The sequence below is a fragment of the Mobula hypostoma genome, chromosome 2 (assembly GCF_963921235.1).
Source record: "Mobula hypostoma chromosome 2, sMobHyp1.1, whole genome shotgun sequence".
In the NCBI taxonomy this organism is placed as follows: domain Eukaryota; kingdom Metazoa; phylum Chordata; class Chondrichthyes; order Myliobatiformes; family Myliobatidae; genus Mobula; species Mobula hypostoma.
The window spans coordinates 238626962-238643262 of record NC_086098.1 but is presented as its reverse complement, the minus strand read 5'-3'; the positions used below and the strand labels follow the sequence as shown (position 1 = coordinate 238643262).

Below are 16301 nucleotides of genomic sequence, written 5' to 3'. Positions count from 1 at the left end.
AGAAACAGCCCCCTGGCCCCCACCCCTCATGGGATGGAGGGGTGGTGGAATTGCTTGAAAATTGTCAATCTGGAGAAGTGTAAAGTGATACACTCTGAAAGGCAGGATACAGGGATAATGTCCGGATTCTCAGCAGCGTGGAGGAACAGAGGGATCTTGGGGTCCACGTCTATAAAAGTTGCTGCCCAAGTTGATAGGGTGGTTAAGAAGGTGTATGGTGTGCTGGCCTTTCACTATCAAATTCAAGAGCCACAAGGTAATGCTGCAGCTCTTGTAAACTCTGGCTAGACCAGAGAATTGTGTTCAGTTGTAGGAAGGATGTGGAAGCTTTAGACAGGGTGCAGAGGAGATGCTGCCTGAATTGGAGAGCATCGTCATTATGAGAATAGGTTGTGCTTTTCGTTTTGGAGTGAAGGAGGATGAGAGGTGACTTGACAGAGGTGCACAAGGTAATAAGAGACATAGATCGAATGGACAGCCAGAGGATTTTCCCAGGTGGAAATACAAGGGGCATAATTTTAAGGTGATTGATGGAAAGGACAGGGGGGATTTCAGAGGTCAACATTTACACAAAGAGTGATGGATACGTGGAACATCCTGCCAGAGGTGGTGGTAGCGGCGGAGACATTAGGAACATTTAAGAGACTCTCGGATAGCAACAGGGATGGAAGAAAAATACAGGGCTGTGAGGGAGCAAAGAGTTAGATCGATCTTAGAGTAGGTTAACAGGTCAGCACAACATTGTGGGCCAAACGCCGCTGTTTGATGTGGTGGGGGAGAGGCGTAGGCAGAGGGGGATAATTGAAGGTGGATTAGGTGGGAAAGTTGGAAGTTGAAGTTGGAAGGAAGATATTTCAACCCAAGCAATTTGCTGTTGAACCATGGATTCGAGAAGTGCTGGTGGGAGTGAGGGAGCTCGAGACAAAGGAGGAGGCAAGACTCAGTGAGGTCTCGGAGAGGGCAGGAGGATTTCCAATGAGTTTACAGGGAAGGGATATGGGCAGTGGGAGAGGGTCGGTGGAGTTACTGATACAGATGGACGGTGGTTTCAGCAGTGGGTGAGGAGAGAGGGAGTTGTCAGCCATTCAACTAACTCCTTGTGACCCTCTTTTCCCTCAATCTGCCTAATGTTCTCACATCTTTACTCCTTACACCCATCGCCCCTTCTTACAAACTCTTTCCCTCATCTTTCCCCATGCTTCCCCCTTCCCCTCCTTCTCTCTCCCCCTCCTCCTTCCCCCTCTCCCTCTCCCCCTCTCCTCCCCCCATGCCCCTCTTCCCTTTCTCTTCCCTTTCCGTCCCTCCGCTCTTTCCCCACCGTCCATCTCCCTCACTCCCATTCCCCACCCCAGCTGCTGGAGGGGGCAGATCCGGAGGACAGGACAAACCTGGGAGTGACGACACCCGATTATTACTACTACCTGAACCAGTCGGCCACCTACAACATCGACGATGTCAGCGACAAACAGGAATTTGCCGAGACGTTGGTGAGTTCTCCGTCTCCAGGCTGTCCGGGGGCTACTGTGGGGCTCCAGTGAGGTTCTGCACGAGGCTGCTCCACTTCGTCACTCCCTCTCCCACTTTTCCCTCCTGTCTCTTTCCTCAACTCCCCCACACACTTCTCTGCCCCCTACCTTCCTCCAAATCTCCCTCTCCTTCCCTCCATTCCCCTCCTCTCCCCTTCCCCTTGTCCCTCTTCCTACTTCTTTATTCTCCCTTTTACCACCACCAGTTTCCTCACTCTCCCTCTTTTCTCCCTCTTTCTCCTCCCTCCCCTTTCTCTCTCTCTCCCTCCCCTCCCCTTCCCCTTGTCCCTCTTCCTACTTCTTTATTCTCCCTTTTACCACCACCAGTTTCCTCACTCTCCATCTTTTCTCCCTCTTTCTCCTCCCTCCCCTTTCTCTCTCTCTCCCTCCCCTACCCCCTTCCCTCCTCCTCTCCCCCTTTTCTCCCCTCCGCTCCCTCTCTCCCCTTCTCCCCCTCTCTTTCCCCCTCCCCCTCTCTCCCCCTCTCTCCTCCTCCCCCCTCTCCCCTTCCCCCTCTCTCCCCTTCCCCCTCTCTCCCTCCCCCCTCTCCCCTTCCCCCTCCCCTTTCCCCTCTCCTTCCCCCTCTCTCCCCTCCCCCTTCCCCCTCTCTCCCCCTCCCCTTCTCCTCTCCCATCCCATTCCCTCTCCCCCTCTCTCTCCCCCTCCCTCCCTCTCTCCCCATCCCCCTCTCTCTCCCACCCTCTCCCACCGCCACTCCCTCTCCCCCTCTCTCCCCCTCTCCCCATCTCTCCCCCCCTCTCTCCCCCTCTCTCCCCCCTCTCTCTCCCCCTCTCCCCTCTCCCCCTCCCCCTCTCTCCCCCTCTCTCCACTCTCTCCCCCCCTCCCCTCTCTCTCCCCCTCTCTCTCCCTGCTCTCTCTCCCCCTCTCCCCCTCTCCCCCCCCTCTCCCCTCTCTCCCATCTCTCCCCCCCTCTCTCTCCCACCCTCTCCCACCGCCACTCCCCTCCCCCCTCTCTCCCTCTGCCTGTGAAATAATTTTACTATCTTGAACCCCACCCCGACCTTCTGTGGCCTTGTCTGTGTGGCATCCTCACCACTTCACGCTCCAGGGCTGGAATCTCCCCCCCAACCCCCGCAGGGCGAGTCCTTCATTGTTGGAGGCTGTCCGGCGCTGCCTGACGGTCAGTTGATTTTTGGTGGAGTTGGGGGACAGTGGGGGAGGGGTGGTAAAGAAGAATGGCTGTGTTCAGCGTCGCCCACTTCCTTCCCCTCCAGAACGCCATGACGGTGATTGGACTCTCCCCGAAAGAGCGTAGCAACGTTCTGCAGATCGTGGCTGGGATCCTTCACCTCGGCAACATCGCCTTCCAGGAGCAGGCCAACTACGCTGTGGTGGAGAGCGAGGACTGTGAGTACCGGTCGCCGCGACAACCCGGGCTCAGCTGGGCAAACAGGGCCTGAAAAAGAGGCCTGGTTCCCAGGGAGAAGGGGCTGGTTGCCAAGGGCAAGGAGGGGAGCCTGGTCGGCAGAGACAAAGAGGGACCCGGTTGCCGGGCATGGGGTGGTGAGGAGGAAGCAGTTTCCAGGGTCCTGGTTGCCGGGGGCAAGGAAGGGGCCTGTTTGCTGAGGAAATGGCCCTGTTGCCAGGCTGAGGCCTTGTAGAGGGGAAGCAGTCCACTCTGGGATTGGAAGAGGTGGCTAATTGCTGTTGAACCTGCCTAGCTGAGGGGTAATAGGGTGGCAGGTCGGTGCTAACTAGCAGGCAGGAAGCCGGTGGGCTGAGGATAGGGTTGGTCACTGGGATGAGATGGAATGGGGACCATACAGCAGGACGAGATGGGGTCCAATTACTGGGGTGGGATCAGACTGGGATCACGACTTCAGGGCCAGAGGGTCTGAGTCAGTGGAGCCAGAGGTGGCATTTCAGAGCAACACGCACACAAGATGCTGGAGGAAATGAATAATGATGTTTCCGGCTCTGTAAGGGCTGGAAAGGAAGGGGGAAGAAGCCAGGATTAGAAGGTGGGGGGAGCAGAAGGAGGACAATTTAGAAGATGATAGGTGAAGCCAGGTGGATGAGTGAGGGGGCAGGGGGTGAAATGAGAAGCTGGGAGCTGATAGATAGAAAAGGCAAAGGGCTGGAGAAGAAGGAATCTCATAAGAGAGGAGAGTGGACTCTGGGAGAAAGGGAAAGAGGAGAGATGCCAAGGGGAGGTGATAGGCAGGTGTGGAGAAGAGGTAAGAGGCTAGAGTGGGGAAATAAAGAAGAGGGAAGGGAGAGGGGAAAAATACTAGAATTTGGAGAAATCAAAGTTTGTTCCATCAGGTTGAAGGCTACATAGTTGGACCATGAGGTGTTGCTCGTCCACCCTGAGAATGGCTTCATTGTGCCGAAGAGGAGGCCATAGACCAACATGTCAGAACGGGAATGGCGATCAGAGTTAAAATGGTTGCCCACTGGGATATTCTGGGGTTTTCAGACTGGGCAAGGGTGAGTTGGGCCATGAGGGATGTGGAGTAGTGTGGACAAAGTGGGCTGGGGCAGACAGTGACTACCACTGACTCAATCACTCAACACAACTGACTCTGAATGACAATAACGTTCTACCTGTTGGGCTGGTGGTTCAGGAAGATTCTGGGAGTGGGGTGCGCAGAGGAAGCCTCAGGGAGGAGTTGAAAGCCCATCTTTGGTGATTGCCTGTCCATCTCTCTCCCTGTGCCAGTCCTCGCCTTCCCTGCCTTCCTGCTGGGCATAGACCAGGCGAGGCTGAAGGAAAAGTTGATCAGCCGGACCATGGACAGTAAGTGGGGCGGCAAGTCGGAGACCATCGACGTAACCCTGAATGTGGAGCAGGCCAACTTCACTCGTGACGCCCTGTCCAAGGCGCTGTACGCCCGACTGTTCGACTACCTGGTGGATGTGAGTGCTGGCATCGGGGTTACAGACCGTGGGTGTCTATGGGTTGGGGTTAGGAGGACAGATGGGAGTTGGTTGGGACTTTGGAGAGCAGGAAATTGGTATTGCTATTAGAATTGATTTATTATATTCAAATGTACCAAAAATTGTGAAAAAAACGTTGTGTGCCATTCAGACAGATCATTCCATACAGAGGAACTCAACATACAGTACTGAAACAGTGAAAGAGAACAGAGAACAGTACACGAGGAAATCTGCAGACGCAGATCAAAGTTGCTGGTGAACGCAGCAGGCCAGGCAGCATCTCTAGGAAGAGGTACAGTCGACGTTTCGGGCTGAGACGTTAACTGTACCTGTTCCTAGAGATGCTGCCTGGCCTGCTGCGTTCACCAGCAACTTTTATGTGTTTTGCATTGAACAGTACAGGCCCTTCAGCCCACAATGTTGTGCTAACCTTTTAACCTACTCTCAGATCAATCGAACCCTTCCCACTTACTTTACCCTCCACTGGCAATGTCTCCAAAAGACGCCGTCCATCACTGCGGGCCCTCACTATCTGGGATGTGCCCTCGTCTCATTCCTACCGTCGAGGAGGAGGTACAGGAGTCTGAAAGACACACACTCAGTGTTTCAGCAACAGCTCCTTCCCCTCCGCCATCAGATTTCTGAATGAGCTGTGAACCGCTGTACACTACCTCACTATTTCATTCTCCGCTCGCGCCACTTATTTAAGTTAAATTTACGTATAATGACACAGCGATAATAAAGCTGAGTTTGATTCCGATCCTCGTGCCTATCCACAAGTCTCTTAACTGCCCCTGATGTATCTGCCTCTACCACCACCCCGGCAGGACGTCCCACACACTGACCACTCCCTAGGTAAAAAAAACCTACCTCTGACACCCCCATTCACTTTCCTCCCGTCAGCCTAAAACTATGCCCCCCAGTAGCAGCCATACTGGAGTTACGGAGAACACAGAGGCTGACAAATGAGGTGCAAGGGTCATGCTGAGGTAGACAAGGGAGATCAAGAGTTCGGCTCTTAGCGAATGAGAGGTCTATTCAAGGGTCTAATAACCGTGGGTAGAAGCTGTCCTTGGTCCTGGTGGCATATGCTTGGTATGGTGGTATCTCCTGCCCAGTGAAAGAGAGGAGAGAGAATGTACAGTCTGGGTTGGGCTGGCAGTGAGCAGTGTAGCAGAGACTATAGAAGGGGGGCTGGTTTCTGTGATGTGCTAAGCTGTGTCCACAACCCTCCGCGGTGTCTTGCGGTCATAGGCGGTGCAGTTGGGGTATCAAGCCGTGATGTATCCAGACAGGATGCTTTCTATGGTGTAACTTAAAGCCATGTAAAACTTGATGAGGATTATAGGGGAAATGCCAAGTTTCCTCAGCCTCCTGAGAAAACAGAGGCATTGGAGTGATTCCTTAGTCTTGGTATCAGTGTGGTGAGGCTGGGAGGGTGGGGGAAATGAGGGAATCGTTGAGGGAAGGGGTGTGGTGTGGATTGGGGGTTGAGAACTGTGTGGGGTGGGGTCGACCATATTGTGGTTGGGAGAAGAGTGGATGAGATCTCCCTGAGAGGAGTGAAGGTCGGTTTCCTGCCCACTGAGTCTGCTGGCCCTACCTCTTCCTCCCCAGGCCATCAACAAAGCGATTCAGAAGGACCACGAGGAGTTCAACATCGGAGTGCTTGACATCTACGGCTTCGAGATATTCCAGGTGGGAATGCTGAAGTTACCTGCGAGGGAACGCGGGTTCCGTATCGCACAACAGCGCAGACCTCCGTGGTCCGTCTCACACTCGCTCACTTGTAATCACACAGTTGTCCCCGTGCTAAGGCTGACTCGCACACTTGGTCACGCTCTCTCGGATGTTCTCTAAACTGTTAACTCTCATTCTCCAAACTCTGACCCTCAAAATTCTACACCTCCAAGCCTCTGGTCAGTAAACTCCCGAGCCCTCCAACACACTAATCCCCCCAACTCTCCGACCTAAACCTGCACTCCGCAAACTCATTAAACTTTCACACAGTCACACTCCCACCCGCTCCACCCTGCTCTCGCGCGCTGGCGCCCCTGCGCACTCTCGCAGTGCGCTCTATCTAACTGCTGTTTTCCCTTTGCCCCTCCCAGAGAAACGGCTTCGAGCAATTCTGCATCAACTTTGTCAACGAGAAGCTGCAGCAGATTTTCATCGAGCTGACCCTCAAGGCTGAACAAGTCAGTCACTGCCCGCGGGAACGGTCAATACTTAGCCCGGTGCCCTGGTCAGCCACAGGGACGGAGAGCACAAAAGGCTAGCACCACTCGGTCCCGTCGAGACCTGAGTTCACTCACCTGCTATGTTGCCATGTGGTCTTGGGTCTGTCTGCCATGCCTGGTCCTAGTGCCCACCCTGACAGATCACTCATCTAAAATCCAGTACTGCCTCAGGGTCCTAGCACTTGCCACAGTTTAGTCTCCCTCTCCAACCATAACTCTGAACTCTCACAGATCCGATGCTCAGTGCAGTCTCGGGGTCCTAAAGCTCATGATGGTTCATTCTTTCTATCCGGAGCTCTGGACTGTCATTGAGTGCACTCTCAGGGTCCTAGTTCTCAACATGGTCAAGTAATGTTCTATCTCTATCTCTTTCTTCTCTCGTGATCCGAAAACCACCCATCCCCAAAGGTCAGGGCTGACTGCCATTTTCCTGTGTGGTCACAGAGCCCTATTGTACCACACAGAATGGCTGTTTCCAATCGGTCCTAGTGCCTGCCCCACACACCTCGAGCGGCCATTGCTCTGCTCGGTAACTGCACAGACCCCTGGTCTGAGATGTGCTCCTCAACCTTCCTTCCTGTTTCCTACCAGCCTTCCCCTTTAAGATTCAAGATGGTAGAGGAGAACAAAATAATATTACTCCGGATCCTATGCAGCGCAATAACAACTCAATCAGATAAAAAATACAAAATACATAGGACAGCTGATAGACATAGATGGACTGTATGTCCATAAAGTGGCACTGGGCTCTGCATACAATGACTGACAGGGAATAATGAAGCAGTGGTGGAGTTAGTGGGTGGAGGAGTTGATTAGTCTCAGTGCTTGGGGAAAGTGCCTGTTTTTGAGTCTGGTGGGCCTGGTGTGGATACTACATAGTCTCCTCCCTGATGGTCGATGAGTAGGGTGAGTGCAATACTTCATGATATTACTGGCTCTTTTCCAACACCTTTTTCCATATATGTCCTTGATGGTGGGTAGGCTTCACAAGTGCTTACTGTGAATCACACCTATTTTTACACTGAACACCAAGCCCGTTGTGTACTCTCGACGGGAAGCGTAGCACTTACCCCGTTGTGTACTCTCGACGGGAAGCGTAGTGTTTACCCCGTTGTGTACTCTCGACGGGAAGCGTAGCGTTTACCCCGTTGTGTACTCTCGACGGGAAGCGTAGCGTTTACCCCGTTGTGTACTCTCGACGGGAAGCGTAGCGTTTACCCCGTTGTGTACTCTCCACGGGAAGTGTAGCGTTTACCCCGTTGTGTACTCTCGACGGGAAGCGTAGCGTTTACCCCGTTGTGTACTCTCCACGGGAAGCGTAGCGTTTACCCCGTTGTGTACTCTCGACGGGAAGCGTAGCGTTTACACCGTTGTGTACTCTCGACAGGAAGAATATGTGCAGGAAGGGATCAAGTGGACACCTATCGAGTATTTCAACAACAAGGTTGTGTGTGATCTCATAGAGAACAAAGTGAGTAGCTGAGAGTTTGGACCCCCTCAAGTGGGGAAAAGAGGGGTTGGTCGCCAGGCAGAGGGAAGAATGAGGGGATGCAGAGGTTTGGGGTGAGTGGGATGTAAGAAACAGGGAAGTGGGAGGAGAAGGCAGGTGGGAGGGCGTTTGAGCAGAGAGTAGGGTTGAGGAGTTAAACAGTATGGACTGGTTAGACCTACAGCAGTTATGACGGTGCTCGGTCTGGCCCGTGAGGGATGGGGGGTGGTGAGGGAGAAGGAACAGTGAGGACAGTGGGGGGTTGGCAGCAGGTGGGAGCAGGTGGGTGAGGGGTATGGGAGGGTGACAGGAAGGGAGAGGGCAGGGAGACAGGAAGGTGGTGGGATGGGGTTGCAGGAGGAATGGATGAGAGTTGGGGGTAGATAGCAGGTATGTGTGAGGGTTGATTGACAAGCAAGGAAGGTGGAGCCAATGGGTGATGGACAGAATGGTGTGGTGGGCGATGGGCAGAATGGTGTGGGTGATGGGCAGAATGGTGAGGTGGGTGGTGGGTGATGGGCAGAATGGTGTGGTTGGGTGGTGGGTGATGGGCAGAATGGTGTGGGTGATGGGCAGAATGGTGAGGTGGGTGGTGGGTGATGGGCAGAATGGTGTGGTGGGTGATGGGTGATGGACAGAATAGTGTGGGTGATGGGCAGAATGGTGAGGTGGGTGGTGAGTGATGGACAGAATGGTGAGGTGGGTGGTGGGTGATGGACAGAATGGTGAGGTGGGTGGTGGGTGATGGGCAGAATGGTGTGGTGGGTGATGGGTGATGGACAGAATAGTGTGGGTGATGGGCAGAATGGTGAGGTGGGTGGTGGGTGATGGACAGAATGGTGAGGTGGGTGGTGGGTGATGGACAGAATGGTGTGATGGGTGGTGGGCAGAATGGTGTGGTGGGTGACGGAAGAGGGAGATTGCATGGGCAGTGTCAGAGAGGGAACGGGAGAGGCCCCAGGGAAGTGGGAGGTAGAGGAGTAGGGAGGAAAATCCAGAGAGAACGGTGGGGGTGGGGGACGTGGGCTTCGAAGGAGAACGGAGGACGAGGACCAACAGTGGCAGACGCACTGACCCCCTTGCCCTCCTCTTGTACAGAGCCCCCCCGGGGTTATGTGTATCCTGGATGACGTCTGCGCCACGATGCATGCCAAGGGCGAAGGTGCTGACCAGACCCTCCTGCAGAAGCTGCAGTCTCAGATCGGCACCCATGACCACTTCAACAGCTGGAACAAGGGGTTCATCGTCCACCACTACGCAGGCAAGGTGAGGGGTCTGACGCCAGGCGTCGCAGGGACACGGGTCCCGTACGTCACCGATCCTGGGTGTTTATGCACAGTGGCTGGCACTATGGCTTTACAGTGCCAACGATCAGGGTTCAGCGCCCACCACTGTCCGTCAGGAGTTTGTACGTTCTCCCCGTGACCACGTGGGTTTCCTCCGGGTGCCCTGGTTTCCTCCGGAGGTGTGCAGGTTAGGATTAGTGAGTTGTGGGCATGCCACGTGTGCGCTGGAAGCTTGGTGACACGTGCGGTCTTCCCCCAGCGCAATCCTCGCTGATTTGATTTGATGCAAATGGCGCATGTCACGTATGCTTTGATGCACATGGGATCTTTAGCGGTGGTGATGTATGGTCCTGCATCTTTCTACTTCAGTTAGGAGCTTCTGACATCCAGGGGATGGTGGATGGTGGCTGGGTTTGACCGCGGGAGACACAGGAGACGGCAGACACTGGAATCTAGAGCAGCACAGAACCTTCTGGAAGATCTCAGCCGGTCAAACAGAGCCCTTCTCTTTCCTCAGACACCGCTCAGACCGCTGAGCTCCTTCAGCAGATGGGACTGGGGCTTGATTTCTGTCTCGATTTCCTGCTGCTTTTCAAGCTCCAAGTCAAGGTCCAGTTTACTGTCAGATGCACGAGTCCAGTGTGCACCAGCTGCAATGAGAAACCTGCTTGCAGCAGCCTAGCAAGCATAGAGCATTCACAGGAAAAATAAAGTAAGACCAGAAGACATAGGATCAGAATTAGGCCATTCGGCCCGTCGAGCCTGCTCCATCATTCAATCATGGCTGATCCATTTTCTCCCCTCCTTGGCCGTCTCCCCGTAACCTTTGCTGCCGTGTCTAATCAAGAACCTATCAAGCTCTGCCTTAAATACACCCAACGATGTGGGCTCCACAGCTGCCTGTGGTAATAAATTGCACAAATTCACCACCCTCTGCTAAAGAAATTGCTCCATTTCTCTGTTTTAAATGGATGCCCCTCTATCCTGAGGCTGTCTTGTCCTAGACCCCCTCCTCCCAACCATGGGAAACATCCTTTCCACATCTACTCTGGCTAGGCCTTTCAACATTCGAAAGGTTTCAGTGAGATCCCCCCTCACCCTTCTAAATTTCAGCAAGGGTAGACAAATGAGGTGCAGTAGATGTGGTGCACTTGGATGTTCAGAAGGCCTTTGACAAGCTGCCGCACATGGGGCTGCTTAGCAAGGTAAGAGCCCATGGAATTACAGAGGAGTTACTAGTATGGGTGGAGCATTGGCAGGCCGGCAGAAAACAGAGTGGGAATAAAGGGATACTATTCTGGCTGGTTGCCGGTTGCCAGTGGAGTTCCACAGGGATTGGAATTGGGACCGCTGCTTTTTACGATGTACGTCAATGATACGGACTATGGGATTAATGGATTTGTGGCTAAATTTGCCGATGATATAAAGATAGGTGGAGGAACCTGTAGTGTTGAGGAAACAGAGAGCCTGCAGAAAGACTTTGATAGTTTAGGGGAATGGGAGTGGCAAATGAAATACAATGTTGGAAAGTGTATGGTCATGCACTTTAGGGAAAAAATAAACAGGCAGACTATTATTTAGATGCGGGAGAGAACTCAAAATGCAGAGGTGCAAAGGGACTTGGGAGTCCTTGTGTAGGATACCCTAAAGGTTAACCTCCAGGTTGAGTCGGTGGTGAAGAAGGTGAATGCAATGTTGACATTCATTTCTAGAGGTATAGAATGTAAGAGCAGGGATGTGATTTTGAGGCTCTATGAGGCACTCGTGAGACCACACTTGGAGTATTATGTGCAGTTTTGGGCTCCTTATTTTAGAAAGGATATACTGACATTGGAGAGGGTTCAGAGAAGATTCACGAGAATGATTCCAGGAATGAAAGGGTTACCATATGAGGAACGTCTGGCAGCTCTTGGGCTGTATTCCCTGGAGTTCAGGAGAATGAGGGGGGATCTCATAGAAACATTCCGAATGTTGAAAGCCCTGAGCAGATTAGATATGGCAAAGTTATTTCTCATGGTAGGGAAGTCTAGCACAGGAGGGCACCACTTCAGGATTGAAGGACGTCCATTTAGAACAGAGATGCGGAGAAATTACTTTAGTCAGAGGGGGTAAATCCGTGGAATTTGTTGCCACGAGCGGCTGTGGAGGCCAAGTCATTGGGTGCAATTAAGGCAGAGATCGATAGGTTCTTATTAGCCAGGGCATCAAAGGGTATGGGGAGAAGGCGGGGGAGTAGGGATGACTGGAAAAATTGGATCAGCCCATGATTGAATGGCAGAGCAGACTTGATGGGCCGAATGGTCTACTTCTGCTCCTATGCCTTATGGTCTTACAGACCCAGAGCTATCAAATGTTCCTCATATGATAACCCTTTCATTCCTGGAATCATCCTTGCGAACCCCCTCTGGACCCTCTCCAATGCCAGCATATCATTTCTTAGATGAGGAGCCCAAAACTGTTCACAATAATCAAGGTGAGGCCTCACCAGTGCCTTATAAAGCCTCAGCATCACATCTTGTATTTTAGACCTCTTGAAATGAGTGCTAACATTGCATTTGCCTTCCTCACCCTGCAAGTTAACCTTTAGGGTGTTCTGCATAAGGACTCCCCAAGTCCCTTTGCATCTCAGATTTTTGGATTTTCGCCCCATTTAGAAATAGTCCACACATTTATTTCTACTACCAAAGCGCATGACCATGCATTTTCCAACATTGTATTTCATTAGCCAATTTCTTTCCCATTCTCCTAATCTGTCTAAGTCCTTCTGCAGCCTATCTACCCTCCACCAATCTTCGTATCATCTGCAAACTTGGCAACAAAAGCCATCATCTAAATCATTGATATATATCATAAAAAGAAGTGGTCCCAACACCAACCCCTGCGGAACACCACTAGTCACTGGCAGCCACCAGACAAAGGCTCCTTTTATTCCCACTCACTGCCTCCCACCAATCAGCTAATGCTCTAACTATGCCAGTAACTTTCTAGTAATACCATTGGCTCTTAACTTGGTAGGCAGCTTCATCTGTGGCACCTTGTCAAAGGTGTTCTGAAAGTCCAAATATGCAACATCCACTGCATCCCCTTTATCTATCCTACTTGTAATCTCCTTAAAGAATTCAAGCAGGTTCATCAGGCAAGATTTTCCCTCAAGGAAACCATGCTGTCTTTGTACTGTGAGAGTAAGAGTTCGGCATGGACTAGAAGGGCCGAGATGGCCTGTTTCCGTGCTGTAATTGTTGTATGGTTATATGGTTATATCTTGTTTTTATCACCAAGTACTCATCCTTAACAACTGACTCCAACAACCTCCCAACCACTGAGGTCAGACTAACTGGTCTATAATTTCTTTCCTGCTGCTTCCTCCTTTCTTGAAGAGTGGAGTGACATTTGCAATTTTCCAGCCCTCCGGCATCATGTCAGAGTCCAAAGATTTTTGAAAGAAAATTTCTAATGCCTCCACAATCTCTACAACTACTTCTTCCAGAACCCTAGGGTGCAGTTCATCTGGTCCAGGTGACTTATGTACCTTTAGGTCTTTCAGCTTTTTGAGCACCTTCTCCCTTGTCATAGTAACTGCACCCACTTCTCTTCCCTCCCACCCTTCAACACCTGGCACACTGCTAGTGTCTTCCACAGTGAAGACTGATGCAAAATACTCATTTAATTCATCTGCCATTTCCTTGGACCCCATTATTATTTCTTCCCTTGTCAGCCACGGGTGTATTATTTTGCCATTTGAGTATTCTTTGCTTTTGGAATACGTCTATCCTGCACCTTCCTCAATTTTTCCCCCAGAAACTCACACCATTGCTGCTCTGCTGACATCCCTGCCAGCATCTCATTCCAATTTACTTTTGCCAACTCCTCTCTCATACCACTGCAATTTCCTTTATTCCACTAAAATACTGCTACATCAGACTATACTTTCTATCGAGTTTCAAGTTGAACTCAGTCATATTGTGATCACAGTCTCCTAAGGTTCTTGTACTTTAAGGTCTCTAATCACCTCTGGTTCATTACATACAACCCAATCCAGTAAAACTGATCCACAACAACAAACTGCTTTAAAAAGCCACCTTGTAGGCATTCAACAAACTCCCTCTCTTGAGATCCATTGCCAGCCTGATTTTTCCAATGAACCTACATGTTGAAATCTCCCATGACTATCATAATATTGCCTTTTGACATGCCTTTTTTATTTCTCATTGTAATCTATGGTCCACATCCCAGCCACTGTTTGGAGGCCTGTATATAACTGCCATCAGGGTCATTTCACCCTTGCAGTTTTGTTAACTCAATCCACAAGGATTCAACATCTTCCAATCCTATGTCATATCTTTCTACTGCTTTGATGCTATTCTTTACCAGCAGAGCCACGCCACCCCTTCTGCAGACCTTCCTATCCCTCCAATACACTGTGTAACCTTGGGTATTCAGCTCCCAACTACAAACATCCTTCAGCCACAATTCAGTGATGGCCACATAATACCTGACAATCTATAACGGTGTAACTGGATCATTCACCTTATTTCTTATACTCCATGCATTGAGATATAGCACTTTGAATGCTACCCTTTTTGATTTTGCATCCCTGATGCATGATACTCACCCTGCTGGCTGTGATTTTGCCCTATCCTTTCCTGCCCTTCCTGACCACACGCTATCTTTGATTTTTTTTTACCATCCGTCCTATCTGGAGTCCCTTCACTCTGGTTCCCACCCTGCTGCCAAAGTAGTTTAAATCATCCGTAACAGCTCTAACAAACCTGCCCGCGAGAATATTGGTCCCCCTCAGGTTCAGGTGCAACCCAACTTTTGTCCCCACCCAGAAGAGATCCCAGTGACCCAAGAACCTGAAGTCCTGCCCCCTGAACTAGCTTCTCAGCCACTCATTTATCTGCCAAATCATCCTGTTTCTACCCTTACTGGTGCATAGCACAGACAGCAATCTGGAAATTACTGCCCTGGAGGTCCTGCTTCTCAGCTTTTGGCCTAGCTCTCGAAATTCTCTTTTCAGGACCTCTTTACTTTTCCTTCCTATGTCATTGGTACCAATATGTACCAAGACACCTGGCTGTTCTTCCCTCCCTCTCCAAAATGCTGTGGACGCGATCCAAGATGTCCCGGACCCTGGCACCTGGGAGGCATCTGGGTGTCCCGTTTGTGTCCACAGAATCTCCTGTCTGTTCCCCTGACTATTGAGCTCCCTATCACTACCGTCCCCCCTCTTCTCCCTCTTTCCCTTCTGCACCACGGACCCATGTTCAGTGCCATTAATCCCGTCTCCGTGGCATTCCCCTGCAAGGTCATCCCCACAACAGTATCCAAAATGCTATACTTATTATTGAGGGAAATGGCCACAGGGGTACCCTGTGCTAACTGTCTATTCACATTTCCATTTCTCCTGACAGTCACCCAGCTACTTGCCTCCCGCAACGTAGGGGTGACAACTTCCCTGTAACTCTGATCAGCTACCTTCTCACACTCCCGTACAAGCTGAAGGCCGTCCAGCTGCTGCTCCAGATCCCTAACACGGTCTTCAAGGAGCTGCAGCTGGATGCACTTCACGCAGATGTAGTTCCCCGGGAGACTCTGGGTCTCCCAGGACTCCGACATCCGTCGTGAAGAACACACAATGGCCATTTACTACACTAGATACAGCAAGAGGGGAAAAAGGGAACCTTTCCCAGAGCCAATGCCTCTTTTGGGCCGAAGCCTCCTTTGAGCCATTAAACATAGATTATACATTGTTTTTACAGAAAGAACACCATTAGAACAAGTAAAAGCAAATTCCATTGCAGTGCAAAGTGGTCACAGTGTTACTGTGATGAGGCAGTGATTAGAGTCGTCCTGGCTGGTTCGAGAACTGAATGGTTGAAGGGGAGTAGCTGTTCCTGAACCTGGCGAGGTGGGACTTCAGGCTTCTGAGCCTTGTGCCCGATGGGAGCTGCGAGAAGGTGGCAGGACCCGGGTGGTGGGGACATCATCAACGTGGTGTCGATGGTGATGATGGACATTGGCTTCTTGACGCAGACAGGGGAGGGACGTGTCTGAGATGTATTGGGCTGAGTCCACCCGCCCTCTGCAGCTTCCTGTGCATTCGAATCGCCGCACCAGACCGCGCTGCGACCCGTCGGGACACTTTCAACAGCACGTGTTATCCGCTCCTAGGTCTCGTACGACGTGGAAGGCTTCTGTGAACGGAACCGAGATGTCCTCTTCACCGACCTCATCGAGCTGATGCAGAGCAGCGAACTGTAAGTAGTGGCCAGTTGAACAGCGTCAAAGACGGCCTTCATTTATCACACGCACTGCACAGTACATCGAAACATACCCTGACATGTGCCATTTGCAACGACAACCAACACAGTCCGAGTATGAGCTGGGGGCAGCCCACAAGTGTCGCCATGCTTCTGACACCAACATAGCATGCCCACAAGTCACTAACCCTAACCTATACGTCTTTGGGCTGTGGGAGGAAACCAGAGCACCCGGAGGAAACCCACACAGTAACAGAGAGAACATACAAACTGCTCACAGACGGCAGCTGGAAACAAACCCAGATCTCCGACACTGTAAAGCATTATGCTCACCATTACACCACCATGTTGGCCTATTTAATTCGCGTGGCGGCAAGCAGTTCCTCTGTATTACCAGGTGGGCTCCCTGTCCCTGGGTTGGGCCAAGATGGGACCATCCCCAGCGGGGCAAAAACTTCAGATTCAAGGTTGTTTCATGTCATTTCTGCTGTAATGGAGAACAAAATAATTGTTGCTTCGGATCTGATGCAGCGCAAAAAAAAACACGATAAGATAAAGAACAAAATAAATACAAACAACACACATAAAAGCTGCTG

The 16301-nt window shown here is 51.4% G+C and overlaps 1 protein-coding gene across 1 annotated transcript in view; it reads left to right on the top strand.

The window, feature by feature from the left end:
• Positions 1 to 16301, top strand: part of myo1eb (myosin IEb) — a 124975-nt gene that overhangs the window by 63966 nt on the left and 44708 nt on the right. Inside the window, exons 8-15 of the mRNA XM_063041707.1 lie at positions 1353 to 1487; positions 2762 to 2894; positions 4210 to 4406; positions 6045 to 6125; positions 6539 to 6625; positions 8055 to 8138; positions 9255 to 9422; positions 15617 to 15702. Coding sequence (XP_062897777.1) covers positions 1353 to 1487; positions 2762 to 2894; positions 4210 to 4406; positions 6045 to 6125; positions 6539 to 6625; positions 8055 to 8138; positions 9255 to 9422; positions 15617 to 15702 — 971 coding nt within the window. The remainder of the gene's footprint in view (positions 1 to 1352; positions 1488 to 2761; positions 2895 to 4209; positions 4407 to 6044; positions 6126 to 6538; positions 6626 to 8054; positions 8139 to 9254; positions 9423 to 15616; positions 15703 to 16301) is intronic.